General features: G+C 39.1%; 1 protein-coding gene across 1 annotated transcript; it reads left to right on the top strand.

Annotated features, from left to right (window-relative positions):
- Positions 1 to 14,924: 14,924 nt before the first annotated feature.
- On the top strand, positions 14,925 to 17,067 carry LOC102662382 (uncharacterized). The gene is made up of 2 exons (XM_006598461.1): positions 14,925 to 15,041; positions 16,096 to 17,067. The coding sequence occupies exons 1-2, from the start codon at positions 14,925 to 14,927 to the stop codon at positions 17,065 to 17,067; spliced, it is 1,089 nt and encodes a 362-aa protein (XP_006598524.1).
- Positions 17,068 to 18,029: the final 962 nt, after the last annotated feature.

The raw sequence follows: 18,029 nt of genomic DNA, 5'->3' as shown, positions 1-18,029 counted from the left end.
TTTATAGCTTTTCTTCTCATTCTTCTCGGGCCATGACTCATTTGAGGGGCAGTTTGCCTTTATGTGACCGGGTTGATTACACTTATAGAATTTAAGTGTAGGAGAAACTTCTTGGGATCTCTTCCCATTGTTGAAGTTATGGCTTCTCTCCATTCTTCTATTTTTGACGAATTTATGAAACTTCTTCATAAAGAGTGAGAAGTCCTCTTCATCATCAAATTCTTCTTCTTCTTCTTCTTGCATTGAAGATGAGGCTTTGAGTGCTATGCTTCTTTTCCTTTTTTCGGTCTCTTCATTTTGGTTGAGACGTTGAAGTTCCATTTCATGTTCCTACAATTTTCCAAATAAAGTGGCAAGAGACATAGAGGAAAGATCTTTACTTTCAGAAATGGCAGTTACCTTGGGCTGTCATTCCCTACTTAAGCATCTTAAAACTTTATTAATTAAATCTTCATTAGGGAAGGTTTTTCCTAAGGAGGCAAGATGATTGACTATGTGTGTGAATCTTTTTTGCATAATTTGGATGTTCTCATTAGGGTTCATCCTAAATAATTCATATTCATGTGTAAGGGTATTGATTCTAGATCTTTTCACATCAGTGGTGCCTTCATGTGTAAGTTGGAGAGTATCCCACATCTCCTTTGCATTTGAATAGTTTGACACTCTAAAATATTCATTTATTCCTAGGGCAGACGTAATAATGTTTTTGGCTTTAAGATTATATTGGATTCTTCTTCTATCTTCTTCAGTCCATTTATCTCTAGGTTTTTTTGTTGTTGTGCTAGTGCTTGCATCTACTATGGTGGGTACATAAGGTCCTATTTCTATTGCTTCCCAAATGTTTAAATCTATGGCTTCAATAAAGATTTGCATTCAGGTTTTCCAATAGTGGTAACCCTCACCATTAAAGATAGGTGGCCTATGGATGGAGTTTCCTTCAAGAAACAGAGAATTTGAGGATGATGAAGCTTGCTTGTGGAGCTTCTATGGAGGCTGGATCTTTGAGCTTCAATGAGGTCCTTTAATGGTGATTTTCCACCATGGAGATGTAGCGGAAGACAAAGGAGAAGAGGTAAGAGGCGGCGCCATCCACTAGGGAATAAGCCTTGGAAGAAGGAGCTTCACCACCAAGATGAGTCTGCGATAAGAAGCTTGGAGAGGATGCTTCAATGGAGGAAAAGAAAAAGGGAGAGAAAGAGAGAGGGGGGAGCACGAAATTGAAGGAAGAAAAAGAGAGAGAAGTTGAACTTTGAGTTATGTCTCACAAGACTCTCATTCATCAAAGTTACAACAAGTGTTACACATGCTTCTATTTATAGACTAGGTAGCTTCCTTGAGAAGCTTTCTTGAGAAAACTTCCTTGAGAAGCTTCTTTGAGAAAACTTCCTTGAGAAGCTAGAGCTTAGCTACACACACCCCTATAATAACTAACCTCACCTCCTTGAGAAGCTTCCTTGAGAAGATTCCTAAAGAAGCTAGAGCTTAGCTACACATACCTCTCTAATAGCTAAGCTTACCTCCTTGAGATGAGAAGCTAGAGCTTAGCTACACACCCCCTATAATAGCTAAGCTCACCCCATGACAAAAAAAACATGAAAATACAAAAAAAAGTCCTTACTACAAAGACTACTCAATAGAATGGCCAAAATAGAAGGCCCAGACGAAGGAAAAACCAATTCTAATATTTACAAAGATAATTGGGCTCATACTTAGCCCATGGGCTCGAAATCTACCCTAAGGCTCATGAGAACCCTCGGGCCTTCCCTTGGATCTCTAGCCCAATCTACTTGGATTCTTCTACCCAATTCCCTTGCGGGGTAGGATTGCATCATTCCCTCCACCTTGGAAAGGATTTGACCTCAAATCCCGAGGTTCTTCATACTCTGGGCTCCTTCCCTCAACACCTGTAAAAAGAACAAAAACATATGTATTAGTGGTGTTCGGTATGTTGAAGTAAGGTAAGGTCTGAAAACCCATTTCCTGGGCATCTTCCCATGAAGGAACATGGTTTCTCACCACCTCAAGTATAGAAAAATATGGGACAAACCTTTGGTAAAAGTTTGTTAAGTCATGGAAGCCCCAAATTTTTCTTATACTTGGTGGAGTGGACAACTCAGGAATGACCTTTATTCTCTTAGGGTTCATGGGAACCCCTTGATCACTATTTGAAAAATTAAGAAAAGTAACGCAATAAAACATACCTTTTTCTGTATTTTCATATTGATTATTCCTACCAAAAAGTATGAGAAACCTAAGGTATCCCATATGAGTACCTAAGTCTGTATTGAAACTAAAAATAAGAACAAACCTACCTAATGGGTCCCTATGTACACACACCATGAAGATGTTAGGTGTACAAGTGATTTTACAAAAGAGGGTTGCACCACTCAAAACATTCATCATACCACCTATTTTAGGGACTTGGTGCCTAATAATACCTATTTTGGGCACCAACAAAGCACAAGGATTTAAGCTCTTGCGAACCAAACCCTCATCCAACAACTTCTTTACTTGAGGAATAAACTCAAGCCCAAGAGGTGTGGCAATGCTAGCAAGTGTCTTTTTACAAAAGAGAAAATGTGGAGGTTGTCTAAGAGGGAACGTTTCTTTAATGTTTGTCTTTATTGTAAAATGAGTTTCCTTCTTAGCTAAACTCTTGGAGGAGACACTTACCTCCTTACACTTCTCTTTAACCACTAATGGTTGTCCTTCTTCTTGGGGGTAGATTTCTTCACTAGATTCTTCCCCTTTTGCTTCTTCACTTTCACTAGAGGAAGGTGAAGTAGTAGCCTCATCTTGGCTACTATAAATGTCTTGGCCCCTCATAATCATGGTTTTTGTGGTGGGGCATTGAGAAGTAATGTGTCCTCTTCCAAGACATTTAAAGCACTTTATAGAGCTAGTTTTCTCTTGCATACTAGCCTCAGGGGCTTGCTTTTCTATTGTCTTCCCCTTATCATCTTCGGGCTTAGAAGGTGTCACCCCTAAGAAGCCTTGACCTTGGCCTTTCTTTGGATAAGAGTGAGAGCCATAAGATTTTGAAGTAGACTTGCTTTTAAGTTGTTGCTCTACCCTTATTTCCCAATCTAAGTTAGCCTCTACATTGTCCTTTCCATGGAAGTATGAGAGGTTAATGTTAGCCTCTTGAGGCTTTCTTTCCTTTTCTCTTCTATGGGAGTGAGGTCTAAGATGTGACCTATGCCTTCCTTCGTAATAGTCACGAAGTTCTTCACTTAGGCTCTTGCAAGAGTTATGACTACTATAGGAGGCATATTTTTCTCTTTTCATTTCTTTCATTATTTTTCTTCTTTCTTCCTCTCTTATTTTCTTTCTTTCATCTTGACTTATTTCTTCCACTCTTTTTTTCCCTTTTTCTTTTCTCTCTTGTTTTTCTTTCCATAACTTGAGGGAACTCAACTCATATAAAATTCTAGATAAAGGGTCTTTATGACTAGTACCCTCGCCATTAACACTAGATGAATGATGACTCATGTTGGTTCCTAAGTTGTGGTTCTTTCTTGTTGGAGGTTTGAAAACAAAAAGGTAAAAGAAACTATGGTTGAAAGTAGCCAAAATAAACACTAAAAGAGGTGTGAAAGATAAGGTAAAAAAAAACTAATTGGTAAAAGGAAAGCTATCTAGGCGGTTTGACAATGGAAGGTAAAGGAAATAAGCTATGAAAGTAAGCAAGAAATGTAAACTAGGCGAATGCTAAGAGTGTTTGGATGACCACATTCAAGGTTCCCAACAAAATACTCACTAACCTAAGGAAAAATTGCCTAAAATTATTACACACAAATGGAAGTTTGGTAACCTATTGGAGGCTCCCAACACACTTCCAATGAAAGGCCTTTTTGTTACAAAACTTGAAAGCAATGAAGGTAAGTAAATTGCAAATTACAAAATTACAAAATGGTCCTCAATTTTGGTGGTTGTTCTCTCTTTGGTGATTCACTCAATTTGGAGATATTCTTAGTCCAATAGCTCTTAAGGTGGTTGGCCCCTTTCTTCTTGACTCAAATTCTTCAAGGGATGGCACCAATCCTCCTTCCAATTCCCTATATGGCAACCCACAAACAAGGAAACAAAGAGACAAGCAATAACCAAAGACAAAAAAAAATGAAATAAAAGCTAAACCAATGGATTTTTAACAAGACAATTTTTTAAGGATTACTCAACAATTAAAGCAATGAAAAGGACATAGAAGCAAGCTAGGACTCAAAGAGAAACTTAGAATGGCTCTAGAGTAGAGTAAAAAAACTACAAAAAAAAAGACTCAACAAACCTCTAGCTTTGACACTTGTTTTCATAGTAATTTTCAATTGAAATTTCCGAACTAAGATTGGTATAACATAGGCACCAATTATAGAATAAATTTTGAGCCAAAACAACAAGCACACTTCCCCTTTCACCTTTTTTTTTCTGGATACTGATTTTCCTGCCAACTTGTATGATTTTTCGTATTTTTTACTTTTATCCAAATCACTTAGTTCTTTTTTTATAACTTTTTTTCAGATGTCTAGAAAATTCAGTAAAAAGTTCAGCTCAAAATTCAAAGTAACCAATTCTCAGTAATTTTTACAAGTTTGTATGTCCAAGCTTCCAGCACCAGCGATTTTGTTTTTTAAGCATGGTATATTGATTGCCTTGGGCTTACTTTCAACCTTCCTATGTATGTTGAACTCACTAGTATTGTTTACCATAGTTTTAGGAGTTCAATATTCACTTAGGATCAACATTTCAGCCAGCAATTCAATCACCAAAACTCAAATTCACAATAGACACAATCATAAGGAAACCTAAAAGTTCAAGAAAAGGTTCACAATCAAAGACTCTCTAAGAATTTTGCATGAACATGTTAAGGACTAATTAACATGAAAGATTTGACTCAAATCAAATAATAGGCTAAAAGAATTTCATACACTCATGAACAAATGAGTTAGACAAAGAAACAAGAAAATAAAATTCAGCACAACATAAGAAATCTTATGTGACAAGTTTCATGACTAGACATGACTTCTATGACAAAACTACAATAGGTGAACAAGTCACTCTAGATTTTTGAGGTTTTCTTCTACTTTAATATTTTTGTAAGAATTTTATGATTTAGGTTTCAGCCACAAAAAATAACAAGACAAAACTCAAAGGAACCTAAACTCAACACAATTCATGGTTCAAGAACAAGAACAAGAAATTTGAACCATAGAAAATCAAATCTAGCTTCTATAGCAAGTTTAATTGGTGGAAACTCTAAAGAATCATGTTAAAAACATTTAGCAAAAGACATGTGAGGAGATACATGGAGAAAAAAATGAAGAAACAACAATGGAAGAGAAGGTAAAGCAAAAAATTAATGGAGGTTTAAGGAGCACCTACTTGAAGCTCTTATGCTTTGATTACCACTTGATGGAACTTGCTTGTGGAGCTTCTATGGAGGCTGGATCTTTGAGCTTCAATGAGGTCCTTTAATGGCGATTTTCCACCATGGAGATGCAGCGGAAGACAAAGGAGAAGAGGTAAGAGGCGGCGCCATCCACTAGGGAATAAGCCTTGGAAGAAGGAGCTTCCCCACCAAGATGAGTCTGGGATAAGAAGCTTGGAGAGGATGCTTCAATGGAGGAAAAGAAAGAGGGAGAGAAAGAGAGAGGGGGAGCACGAAATTGAAGGAAAAAAAAGAGAGAGAAGTTGAACTTTGAGTTATGTCTCACAAGACTCTCATTCATCAAATTTACAACAAGTGTTACACATTCTTCTATTTATAGACTAGGTAGCTTCCTTGAGAAGCTTTCTTGAGAAAACTTCCTTGAGAAGCTTCTTTGAGAAAACTTCCTTGAGAAGCTAGAGCTTAACTACACACACCCCTCTAATAACTAAGCTCACCTCCTTGAGAAGCTTCCTTGAGAAGATTCCTAAAGAAGCTAGAGCTTAGCTACACATACCTCTCTAATAGCTAAGCTTACCTCCTACATACCCCCTATAATAGCTAAGCTCACCCCATGACAAAAAAAACATGAAAATACAAAAAAAAAAGTCCTTACTACAAAGACTACTCAATAGAATGGCCAAAATACAAGGCCCAGACGAAGTAAAAACCTATTCTAATATTTACAAAGATAATCGGGCTCATACTTAGCCCATGGGCTCGAAATCTACCCTAAGACTCATGAGAACCCTCGGGCCTTCCCTTGGATCTCTAGCCCAATCTACTTGGAGTTGCATCAGAGGAGGCCATGAATCTTGAAGTTGTGAAACTTTTCTCAAGATACCTGCTCTGATACCACTTGTTGGATCAAGTGGCCTCAGAATAATTAAGAAGGGGGGTTGAATTAATTATTAATGTGCCTTGACTAATTAAAATTTATCCTTCTTGATGTTACTAGATTCAATTGGGGTTTTACTACTAAGTTAAGAAAGTAAAGAACAATAACTTAACCAAAACTATAGCGGCAATTAAAAGTACACACCGGAAATTAAAGAGTGTAGGGAAGAAGAAGAAAAACACAAGATTTATACTGGTTCGGCAACAACCCGTGCCTACATCCAGTCCCCAAGCAACCAACGATTCTTGATATTTCTTTCAACCTTATAAAATCCTTTAGAAGCCAAAGATCCACAAGGGATGTACCCTCCCTTGTTCTCTTTAAACAACCAAGTGGATGTACCCTCTACTTGAACTGATCCACAAGAGATGTACCCTCTCTTGTTATCAGTATAACAACCCAAGTAGATGTACCCTCTACTTGTGCCATAAAGGATGTACCCTCCAATGTGTTAGGACAAAGAATTCTCAGGCGGTTAGTCCTTTGAAATCTTTTGTTTAAGGGGAAGGGAAGAATCAAAAGAATTCTCAGGCGGTTAGTCCTTTGAATTCTCTTGGAAAGAGAGAAGGGAGACACAAAAGAATTCAGGCGATTCATCCTTCTATTCTTTTGGCAAAGGGAGAAGAGAGACACAAAAGAATTCAGGGGATTAGTCCTTCTATTCTTTTGGCAAAGGGAGAAGAGAAGAAAAGATAGCACACTTTTGTTTTTGCAGAATTTTCACTTGCAGAAAAACAAAACTTAGAAAGCTTTTTGGCAAAGGAAGAACAAGAAGAGAGATGAGTAGAAAGGAATTCTTAGAAGTTTCTCAAAAATTGTTAAAGAGTTGTAAAAGTTCTATTGAATGCAAGTCAAGGTCTTACTTTTATAGACTCTTCATGTCTGGTCAAGAAAACCATTGGAAGAGTTATAACCTTGAGCAAATCATGTCAAGAGTTACAAATTTTGACCTTTTATTCAAAATTTATCACTGGTAATCGATTACCATAATCATGTAATCGATTACACAATGCATTTTATGAAAAGTTGTGACTCTTCACAATTGGATTGGAATTCTAACGTTCAAATACACTGGTAATCGATTACCAATATAGTGTAATCGATTACACTATTTGAAAAATATTTTGAACGTTGCAAATCAGTTAAAACCATTTTGAAATCAAATTTGGTCACTAGTAATCGATTACATGAAACTGGTAATCGATTACCAGAGTAAATACTCTGGTAACTCATAAAATTTTTGAGAAAACTCTTTTGAAAAACAAATATGTGCTATGTTTGGATATTTTGAAAAAAATACTTCCCTTGTGAAGTCTTGACTATTGCTTCTCGATTTCTTCTCTTGAATCTTGAAATCAACTTCTCTTGAATCTTGATCTTGATTGTTCTTGAATCTTGAATATTGAAACTTAACTGTTCTTGAATCTTGATTCTTTGAGACTTGATTCTTGAAGCCTGATTCTTTGGAACTTTCTTAACTCTTGATTCTTTGGCATCATCAAAATAATCTTGCAAGTCATTGCTTCCAAAGGTTTAGGACGGAACAACGATGGAATGGCCAACTTGGTAGAATTCAAGGAAAACCGCGGGAGGTTTGGAGTAGGCTATAGGCCCACGTGTGCAGATGTGAGAAGAAGCGCCTGATGCAATCCTACCCCCAGGGCATTGGATAGAAGACTCCAAGAAGATTGGACCAAAGATGCAAGAGAAGGCCCTAGGATTCTCATGAGCCTTAGGGTAGATTTCGGGCCCATGGGCTAAGTATGAGCCCACTTATCTTTGTACATATTAGACTAGGATGTCATTATATTTGATCCTTGTATTTAGGGCTCCATATTGTAGGTAGGGTACCCTAGAAATATAGGATTTTTCAGCCCTTGTATTTTGGGCACCTAGACTAGTTTTTGTATAAGGGGTAGTTTTGTAATTTCACATGAACTAGGTGAATATTTGTGTGTGGTTGGAAATAAATTTAATTGAAGGGGAGGTGAGAATTTGTTTACTACACCCCATTGCAACATCATATAGTCACACTTTGTGCATGCCTTTCATGCTTTACATGCCTCATGACACCTAAGCACACTTAGTGGAGAATCTTGGAATTGATCTTGGATTAGGGGGCTGAACCATAACTAAAATTCACTGATCATAATTAGTGAAATTTTGGCTCCAAAGTTTGGCTCCACAAATTCAATTTCAAATTCAAGTGAAATTTGAATTGAAATTCAAATTTCCCTCCAATTTTGTGTGACACTTAGGCTATAAATAGAGGTCATCTGTGTGCATTTTTTTTCAACTTTAGATTTCAAAGCTCATTTAGAGCACAAAATTTCGTGCTCTTCTCTCCCTCTCCCCTCATTCATCTCCTTCTTCCTCCAAGCTCTAATCCATGGCCTCCTATGGTGGTGAGCTTCTTCTAGACTCATCTTCTCCTTGAAGTGGCGTCTCCTCTCTCTCTCTTCCTTTCTCCATTCCGCTGCCATTCATATTCCAAGAAGCAAAGGAATCCATTGATGAAGAAGATCCTAGGCCTACAAGCTCCAATGGAGCTTACATCATGTGGTATCAAGAGCATCTTCATCTAGGTGATGTTCTTTTGCTTCCTCTATCTTTTTGTTCGGTGAATTCTCTTTAATTCCTTGTTCTTCATCTTATTCTCCATGTATATCCTCCATTTTCTTGTGGTTTGGTGCTGTTTAGAGTATATTATAAAAAAATAAACCGATTAAATCTTAGATCTACACTTGTTCTTGCCTTTCTATGGTTCAAATTTTGTAGATCTACTCTTGAATCTTGTTTTTGTGTTCATTTTAGGTTCTATCATTTTTCATTCATAATATTCTTGTGCTGAACCCTAGATCTAAATTTTCTTCCAAAATATTGATTAGAAAAAAAAACACAAAAATCTAAGTGTAAATCACTTAATCCATGTTGTCTTAGAGTCATGTTTAGTCATAGTAATTGTCACATTATGTTCTAAGTTTGTGTTGAATTTTTTTTTTGTTGATTGAATTCTAGATACATTTGTTCATGTATTCTTGTCATTCTTAGCCTAACTTTTTAATTTTGAGTCTAATTCATGCATGTTATTTAGTTCATAACATGTTATAAATCAATTCCTAGGTTGAAATCGCTGGTGCTGGCAGCTTGAACATACGAACTTGTACAAATTACTGGGAATTGGTCACTACGTTTTCTGAGCTGAACGTTTTACTGAATTTTCTAGACATCTGGAACAAAATTATAAAAAAAGAACCAAGCTATTTGTATTAAAGGAAAAAATAAGAAAAATCGCACAAGTTGGAAGAAAAATCAGTGTCCAGGAAAAAAAAGTGAAAGGAAAGTGTGCTTGTTGTTTTGGCTCAAAATTTTTTCTATAATTGGTGCCTATTTTATACCAACCCTAGTTATGAAATTTCAATTTAAAATTATTGTGAAAAAAAGTGCCAAAACTAGAGGTTTCTTGAGTCTTTTTTTTCGAGTTTTTCTACTCTACTTTAGAGCCATTCTAGGTTTCTCTTTGAGTCCTAGCTTGCTTTTTTGTGCTTTTCATTGCTTTAATTGTTGAATAATCCTTGGAAATTTTTATTGTTAAAAATCTATTGGTTTAGCTTTCATTTCATTTTTTTGGTCTTTGGTTATTGCTTGTCTCTTTGTTTCCTTGCTTGTGAGTTGCCATATAGGGAATTGGAAAGGAGGATTGGTGCCATATCTTGAAGAATTTGAGTCAAGAAGCAAGGGGCCAACAACCTTAAGAGCTATTGGACTAAGAAGCACTTCAAATTGAGTGAAATACTAAAGATAGAATAGCCACCACAATTGGGGACTTTTTCTTTGTAATTTTGTAATTGGCAATTTGTTTTGCTTCCAAATTTTGTAACAAAAAGGCCTTTCATTGGAAGTAAGTTGGGAGCCTCCAATAGGTCACCCTACTTCCATTTGTGTGTAATAATTTTAGGCAATTTTCCCTTAGGATAGTGAGTGTTTTGTTGGGAACCTTAAATGAGGTCATCCAAACACTCTTAGGATCCGCCTAGTTTGCATTTCTTGCACTTTAATTTCTTGCTTACTTTCATACCTTATTTCCTTTACCCTCCATTGTCAAACCACCTAGGTAGCTTGCCTTTTACCAATTAGTTTTTACCTTATCTTTCACACCTCTTTTAGTGTTTATTTTTGCTAGTTTCAACCATAGTTCCTTTTACCTATTTTTCAAACCCCCAACAAGAAAGAACCATAACTTAGGAACCAACATGAGTCTTCATTCTTCATCTAGTGTTAATGGTGAGGGTTCTACTCCTAAGGACCCCTTGTATAAGATATTAGATGAGTTGAGATCCCTTAAGTTGTGGAAAGAAAAACAAGAGAGAAAAGAAAAAGGTAAAAAAAGAGTGGAAGAAATAAGTCAAGATGAAAGAGAGAAAATAAGAGAGGAAGAAAGAAGAAAAATAATGAAAGAAATGAAAAGAGAAAAACATGCTTCCTATAGTAGTCATGACTCTTGCAAGAGTTTAAGTGAAGAACTTAGCGACTATTATAGAGGGCGTCATAGTTCACATACTAAACATCACTTCCAAAGAAGAGAAAAGGATAGAAGGCCTCAAGAGGTTAACATTAGCCTCCCATATTTTCATGGAAAAGATAATGTTGAGGCTTACTTAGATTGGGAAATGAAGGTTGAACAACTCTTTGCTTGCCATCATATTAGCGAAGAGAGAAAAGTTCCATTGGCTACCCTTAGCTTTCAAGGCTATGCCCTCTATTGGTGGACTTCCCTTGTTAGGGAACGAAGGATTCATGGGGATCCTCCAGTAGAGTATTGGAATGATCTTAAGAGTGCCCTTAGGAAGAGGCACATTCCCTCCTACTATAAAAGAGAGCTTATGGACAAGCTCCAAAGGCTTAGACAAGGGAGTATGAGTGTTGAAGAATATAGACAACAAATGGAACTACTCCTTTTAAGAGCTGGACTTAGGGAAGAGGAAAGAACAAGCATAGCTAGGTTCCTTAGTGGACTTAATATGGAAGTGAGGGACAAGGTTGAACTCCTTCCATATAGGGACCTAGATGAGCTAGTCCAACTTTGTATAAGAATGGAGCAACAACTTAAAAGAAAGCCTTCTTCAAAATCTTACTCTTATCCAAGGAAGGACCAAGCCCATGGAATTTTGGGGGATGCAGCTTCAAAACCTAAGGAAGATAAGGGTAGGACCATAGAGAAATACACCCCTAAGACTAGTTCCCAAGAAAGGACTAGCAATATTAAATGCTTCAAATGTCTTGGGACAGGTCACATTGCCTCTCAATGCCCCACAAAGAAAACCACGATCATGAGGGGTCAAGACATTTATAGTAGTCAAGAGGAGACTACTTCTTGCCCTTCCTCTAGTGGAAGTGAAGATGAAGTAAGGGGTGAAGAGTCTAGTGAGGAAGTCTACCCCCATGAAGAAGGTGACCTATTAATGGTTAGAAGGCTCCTTGGAGGTCAATCTTGTGATCTATCTCAATCCCAAAGAGAGAACATCTTTCATACAAGATGCAAAATTTTAGATAAAACTTGTTGTCTCATTATGGATAGTGGATCTTGTTGCAATTGTTGTAGCACAAGATTAGTTTCCAAGTTGAACCTCACTATCATTCCCCACCCAAAACCTTATAAACTTCAATGGCTCAATGAGCAAGGGGAAATGATAGTTAACCAACAAGTGAAGGTACCTTTCTCCATTGGGACATATAAGGATGAAGTTAATTGTGATATAGTTCCCATGGAGGCAGGACATATTCTTTTAGGAAGGCCATGGCAATTTGATAGGAAGATAATTTACAATGGCCTAACTTATGAAATTACCCTCACCCATCTTGGCACTAAATTTGTGTTGCATCCTCAAACACCTTCACAGGTGGCCAAAGATTAACTGACTATGAAAGATAAGAGGGATGAGGAAGAAAAACTAGTAAAACAAAAGAAAAAGAAGGATAGTAAGGCCTTGTCTTCAAAGGCCAAGGGGAAGGAAAAGGAGGAAAATGATTCTTCCAAGAAGATTTTTAAGAAGGAAAATCATTTTGCAACAAAAGGTGATATTATAATAGCACTCATTCTTAAACAATCTTTCTACCTTCTCCTATCAAGGGAAACATCCCTTAGCACCGCCATACCTCTTGAGCTTGAGGTTATTCCTCAAGTAAAGGAGTTGTTGGATGAGGGTTTGGTTCGCAAGAGCTTAAATCCTTGTGCTTTGTTGGTGTCTTAAATAGGTATTATTAGGCACCAAATCCCTATGATAGGTGGTATGATGAATGTGTTGAGTGGTGCAACACTCTTTTGTAAAATCACTCATGCACCCAACATCTTCATGATTTGTGTACATAGGGACTCATTAGGTAGGTTTGTCGTAATTTTTTTGTAGGAATAATCAACATGAAAATAAAGAAAAAGGTATGTTTTATTCCATTACTTTCCTTTACTTTTTAAATAGTGATCAAGGGCTTCCCATGGACCCTAAGAGAATAAAGGTCATTCCTGAGTGGCCTACTCCACCAAGTATAAGGGAAATTTGGGGCTTCAATATCTTAATAAACTTTTACAAAAGGTTTGTCCCATATTTTTCTATACTTGTAGCACCACTCATTGAGTTGGTGAGGAACTATATTCTCTTATGTGAAGACAGCCGGGAAAGGGGTTTTCAGTCCTTACCGTACTCTAACAAACCCAACATCACTAATACATATGTTTTTATTCTTTTTACAGGTGTTGAGGAAAGAATTAATGAGTTTCAAGAACCTCTGGATTTGAGGTCAAATCCTTTTCAAGGGGGAGGGAATGATGCAATCCTACCCCCCAAGGGCATTTGATAGAAGACTCCAAGAAGATTGGACCAAAGATGCAAGAGAAGGCCCTAGGGTTCTCATGAGCCTTAGGGTAGATTTCGGGCCCATGGGCTAAGTATGAGCCCACTTATCTTTGTACATATTAGACTAGGATGTCATTATATTTGATCCTTGTATTTAGGGCACCATATTGTAGGTAGGGTACCCTAGAAATATAGGATTTTTCAGCCCTTGTATTTTGGGCACCAAGACTAGTTTCTGTATTAGGGGTAGTTTTGTAATTTCACATGAACTAGGTGAATATTTGATGTGTGTGGTTGGAAATAAATTTAATTGAATTGGTAGAAGCCCAATCCAATTCAATTTTAGAGGGGGAGGTGAGCAATTGCTTACTACACCCCATTGCAACATCATATAGTCACACTTTGTGCATGCCTTTCATGCTTTACATGCCTCATGACACCTAAGCACACTTAGTGGAGAATCTTGGAATTGATCTTGGATTAGGGGGCTGAACCATAACTAAAATTCACTAATCATAATTAGTGAAATTTTGGCTCCAAAGTTTGGCTCCACAAATTCAATTTCAAATTCAAGTGAAATTTGAATTGAAATTCAAATTTCCCTCCAATTTTGTGTGACACTTAGGCTATAAAGAGAGGTCATCTGTGTGCATTTTTTTTCAACTTTAGATTTCAAAGCTCATTTAGAGCACAAAATTTCGTGCTCTTCTCTCCCTCTCCCCTCATTCATCTCCTTCTTCCTCCAAGCTCTTATCCATGGCCTCCTATGGTGGTGAGCTTCTTCTAGACTCATCTTCTCCTTGAAGTGGCGTCTCCTCTCTCTCTTCCTTTCTCCATTCCGCTGCCATTCATCTTCCAAGAAGCAAAGGAATCCATTGATTAAGAAGATCCTAGGCCTACAAGCTCCAATGGAGCTTACATCAGCGCCCTAGAGAGGAGTAGCAGGGGCATGGGCCAACAATAAGGGCCACAAGTGAAAGAGGCCCATCCATGTCACATCAGATAGAGTTTCATGAGTGCGGGCTAGAGGTGTGAAGAGCAAGTCACCATGATACACGACGAAGCCCCCCAAGACCATTCAAACTGGGTACAACCGTGCCTTCCTGATTTCCAATTAGGAAACTGGCAAGTTGTTGAACGACCCAAAGTTTCCGTGGTGGGCATAATGTAATTCGTTAGTTTTAACCCTACAGCAGCAGGTCCTAGGCTTTAGGGTTTTCTCCCTGTTATGGCGTTATGTCTTTTTTCTATCAAGATATATAATATAATATCTTTCCTTCATTTTTTCTTGCACCTTCACCCATTCTCATTCATCTACATTTTTATTTCTATTGCGATTAAACGGTACAGATCTGACGACGAGTCCGGTGAAGGTACTAATACCGAGGACCCTGACATTGATTTTGAACGAATAGCAAGCCAAGCCGAGGATGGAGAAGATGAAGATATGGGGTTTTCCCTAGAGCTAGAAAGGATGGTCGTTCAGGAAGACCGAGAGATGAAGCCACACCGAGAAGAAACGGCAATCGTAAACTTGGGTGTTGGCGAGGAAAGAAAAGAGGTAAAGGTTGGTACAGGCATGACCACACCGGTCCGAGATGAATAGGTGGTTTTGCTACGAAACTACCAAGACATCTTCGCTTGGTCGTACCAAGATATGCTCGGTTTGAACCCCGACATTGTACAACATCGGTTACCGTTGAATCCCAGTTGTTCACCGGTAAAACAAAAGCTAAGAAGGATGAAGCCTAAGATGTCCTTAAAGATCAAAGAAGAGGTGAAAAAGCAGTTCGACCCTAGCTTTTTGGCAGTGGCTCGGTACCCCAAATGGTTGGCCAATATTGTGTCAGTCCCTAAGAAGGATGGGAAGGTACGGATGTGTGTGGACTATCGGGACCTAAACCGAGCCAGTCCAAAGGATAACTTCCCTTTACCACAAATCGATGTCCTTGCAGATAACACAGCCAATTTTGCTTTGTTTTCCTTCATGGACGGGTTCTCGGGTTACAATCAGATAAAGATGGCACCGAAGGACATGGAGAAGACTATGTTCATCACCTTGTGGGGAACCTTCTATTATAAGGTGATGTACTTTGGGCTCAAGAACCCCGGGGCAACCTATCAGCAGGCTATGATAGCATTATTCCACGATATGATGCACAAAGAGATTGAAGTCTACGTGGATGACATGATTGCCAAGTCTAGGACCAAGGAGGAACATCTCATCAACTTGCGGAAGTTGTTTGAGAGACTGTGGAAGTACCATTTAAGATTGGACCCCGCCAAGCGCACCTTCGGGGTCAAGTCGGGAAAATTGCTTGGTTTCGTCGTAAGTCAGAAAGAAATAGAGGTGGACCCCAAAAAGGTAAAGGCCATCCTAGAGATTCCTGAGCCGTGCACTGAAAAGCAAGTTTGGGGCGCCTGAACTATATAGCAAGGTTCATATTGTAGCTCACCACTACCTGTGAGCCTCTCTTCAAACTTTTGCACAAGAATCAGTCGATCCAATGGAACGACAACTGTCAAGTGGAATTCAGTAGGATCAAGCAATGCCTTATGAACCCTCCTTTGCTGATGCCACCAATGCCCGAGCAACCTTTTATCCTATAAATGACAGTGTTGGATGAGTCGATGGGGTGTATGCTAGGGCAGCATGACGATTCTGGAAAGAGAGAACAGGTTGTCTATTACTAGAGCAAAAAGTTCACTGCCTACGAGATGAACTACTCTCTGCTGGAAAAGACGTGTTGTGCCTTGGTATAGGCATCCCATCGTCTAAGGCAGTATATGTTAAGCCATACTCTTGGTTGGTATCCAAGATGGACCCAGTCAAGTAAATTTTTGAGAAACCCGCTCTTAGAGGATGGATCGCTCGATGGCAAGTTCTACTATCTGAGTTTGACATTGTCTATGTCACTCAAAAGGTGATAAAAGGAAGCGCCTTGGTAGACTATCTGGCTCAGCAACCTTTCAATGAATACCAGCCCATGCATCCGGAGTTTCCAAATGAAAACATCATGGCTTTGTTCGGGGAGAAGGTGGAGGATGAGGACAAGGATAAGTGGATTGTGTGGTTCGACGGTGCATCCAATGCCCTAGGCCATGGGGTTGGGGTGGCTTTGATCTATCCCGATAACAAATGCATTCCCTTCATGACCAGATTGGGCTTCGATTGCACGAATAATATGGTTGAATACGAGGCATGCGCCTTCAGAATCCAAGAGGCAATTGATTTTAACGTCAAATTGTTCAAAGTGTACAGAGACCCAGCCTTGGTAATTCACCAGTTGAGAGGAGAATGGGAAACTAGGGATCACAAGTTGATACCCAATCAAGCCTACATCAAGAAACTGGTTGAGTTCTTCGATGAGGTCTCCTTCCACCACGTTCCCAGAGAGGAAAATCAGATGGCTGATGCGCTTGCCACTCAGGCATCTGTGTTTCAGCTAACCCCACATGGAAACTTGCCATACATCGAGTTCAGATGTCGCGGCAAGCCCACACATTGCTTCTTGATAAAAGAGGAGCAAGACGGTAAACCATGGTACTTCGACATCAAGCGGTACGTAGAGTATAAAGTGTATCCACAGGGGGCTTCTGACAACGATAAGAGGACATTGCATAGGTTGGCAGCTGGTTTCTTTCTAAGAGGTATCCTGTACAAGCGAAATCATGATATGGTTTTTCTCCGATGTGTGGACATTAAAGAAGCCAAGAAAATGCTCGTGGAGGTACATGAAGGGTCCTTTGGGATGCATGCTAATGGGCATGCCATGGCCAGAAAGATTCTAAGGGCAAGCTATTACTGGCTCACCATGGAAAGCAAGTGCCAGGCATTCGCGGACAATGTCAATAGATGTCAATATATGGGGAATAGATGTGATCGGAGCCATTGAGCCCATGACTTCGAACGGACATCGCTTCATCTTGGTTGTGATCGACTACTTCACCAAATGGGTTGAAGCTGCTTCATACTCCAGTGTGACAAGGAGCGTAGTGGTTAGATTCATCAAGAAGGAGATAATCTGCTGGTATGGGTTGCCCAGGAACGAACAATGCCACCAACCTGAATAACAAGATGATGAAGGAAATGTGTGAGGATTTCAAGATCCAACACCTTAATTCCATGCCTTATAGGCCCAAGATGAATGGGGCGGTTGAGGTGGCCAACAAGAACGTCAAGAAGATCATTCAGAAGATGACGCTGTCATACAAAGATTGACATGAGATGCTCCCTTTCGCGCTGCATGGTTACCAAACCTCAGTGCGCACATCAACTAGGGCAACTTTGTTTTTGTTGGAAAACGGAATGGAAGTCGTACTGCCGTTTGAAGTAGAGGTCCCTTCTTTAAGGATTCTGGCAGAGTCCGGGTTGAAAGAATCGGAGTGGGCCCAAGTGCGTTTTGATCAACTCAATCTTATAGAAGGTAAGAGATTGGCAGCTATGAGCCACGATGCTTGTATCAAAGATGGGTGAAGAATGCTTTCGACAAGAAAGTACACCCATGCAAGTTCAACGAAGGGGATCTTGTCTTGAAGAAAGTATCCTAGGCCTAAAAAGACAATAGGGGGAAGTGGGCTCCAAACTACGAAAGACCTTTCATTATGAAGAAAGCATTCTCAGGAGGAGCACTGGTGCTTGCCAGCATGGACGATGAAGAGTTACCTTCACCCGTGAACACCGATATCGTCAAACGATATTATGCTTAGCACTAAGGGCAGCTGGGGAGTCAATACATGATTGTACTATAAGGCTCCCTAAAGTTTTCCCGTCCTTTGTAAACTTTGATCGCAACATTTAATAAACATCGGATTGATGGTTTGCATTTCAACCCTTGTGTTGTGTCTGTTATTGCTT

The sequence above is a fragment of the Glycine max genome, chromosome 15 (genome assembly GCF_000004515.6).
Source record: "Glycine max cultivar Williams 82 chromosome 15, Glycine_max_v4.0, whole genome shotgun sequence".
NCBI lineage: Eukaryota > Viridiplantae > Streptophyta > Magnoliopsida > Fabales > Fabaceae > Glycine > Glycine max.
This window is presented reverse-complemented; position numbering and strand designations above follow the sequence as displayed.

Excerpts from the sequence above, each read along its gene's own strand:
- LOC102662382 (XM_006598461.1), top strand. The coding sequence starts at position 14,925 with ATGTCCTTAAAGATCAAAGAAGAGGTGAAAAAGCAGTTCGACCCTAGC. Across the intron at positions 15,042-16,095 it reads TCCCTAAGAAGGATGGGAAG|GTGATAAAAGGAAGCGCCTT; the intron begins GTACGGATGTGT and ends GTCACTCAAAAG.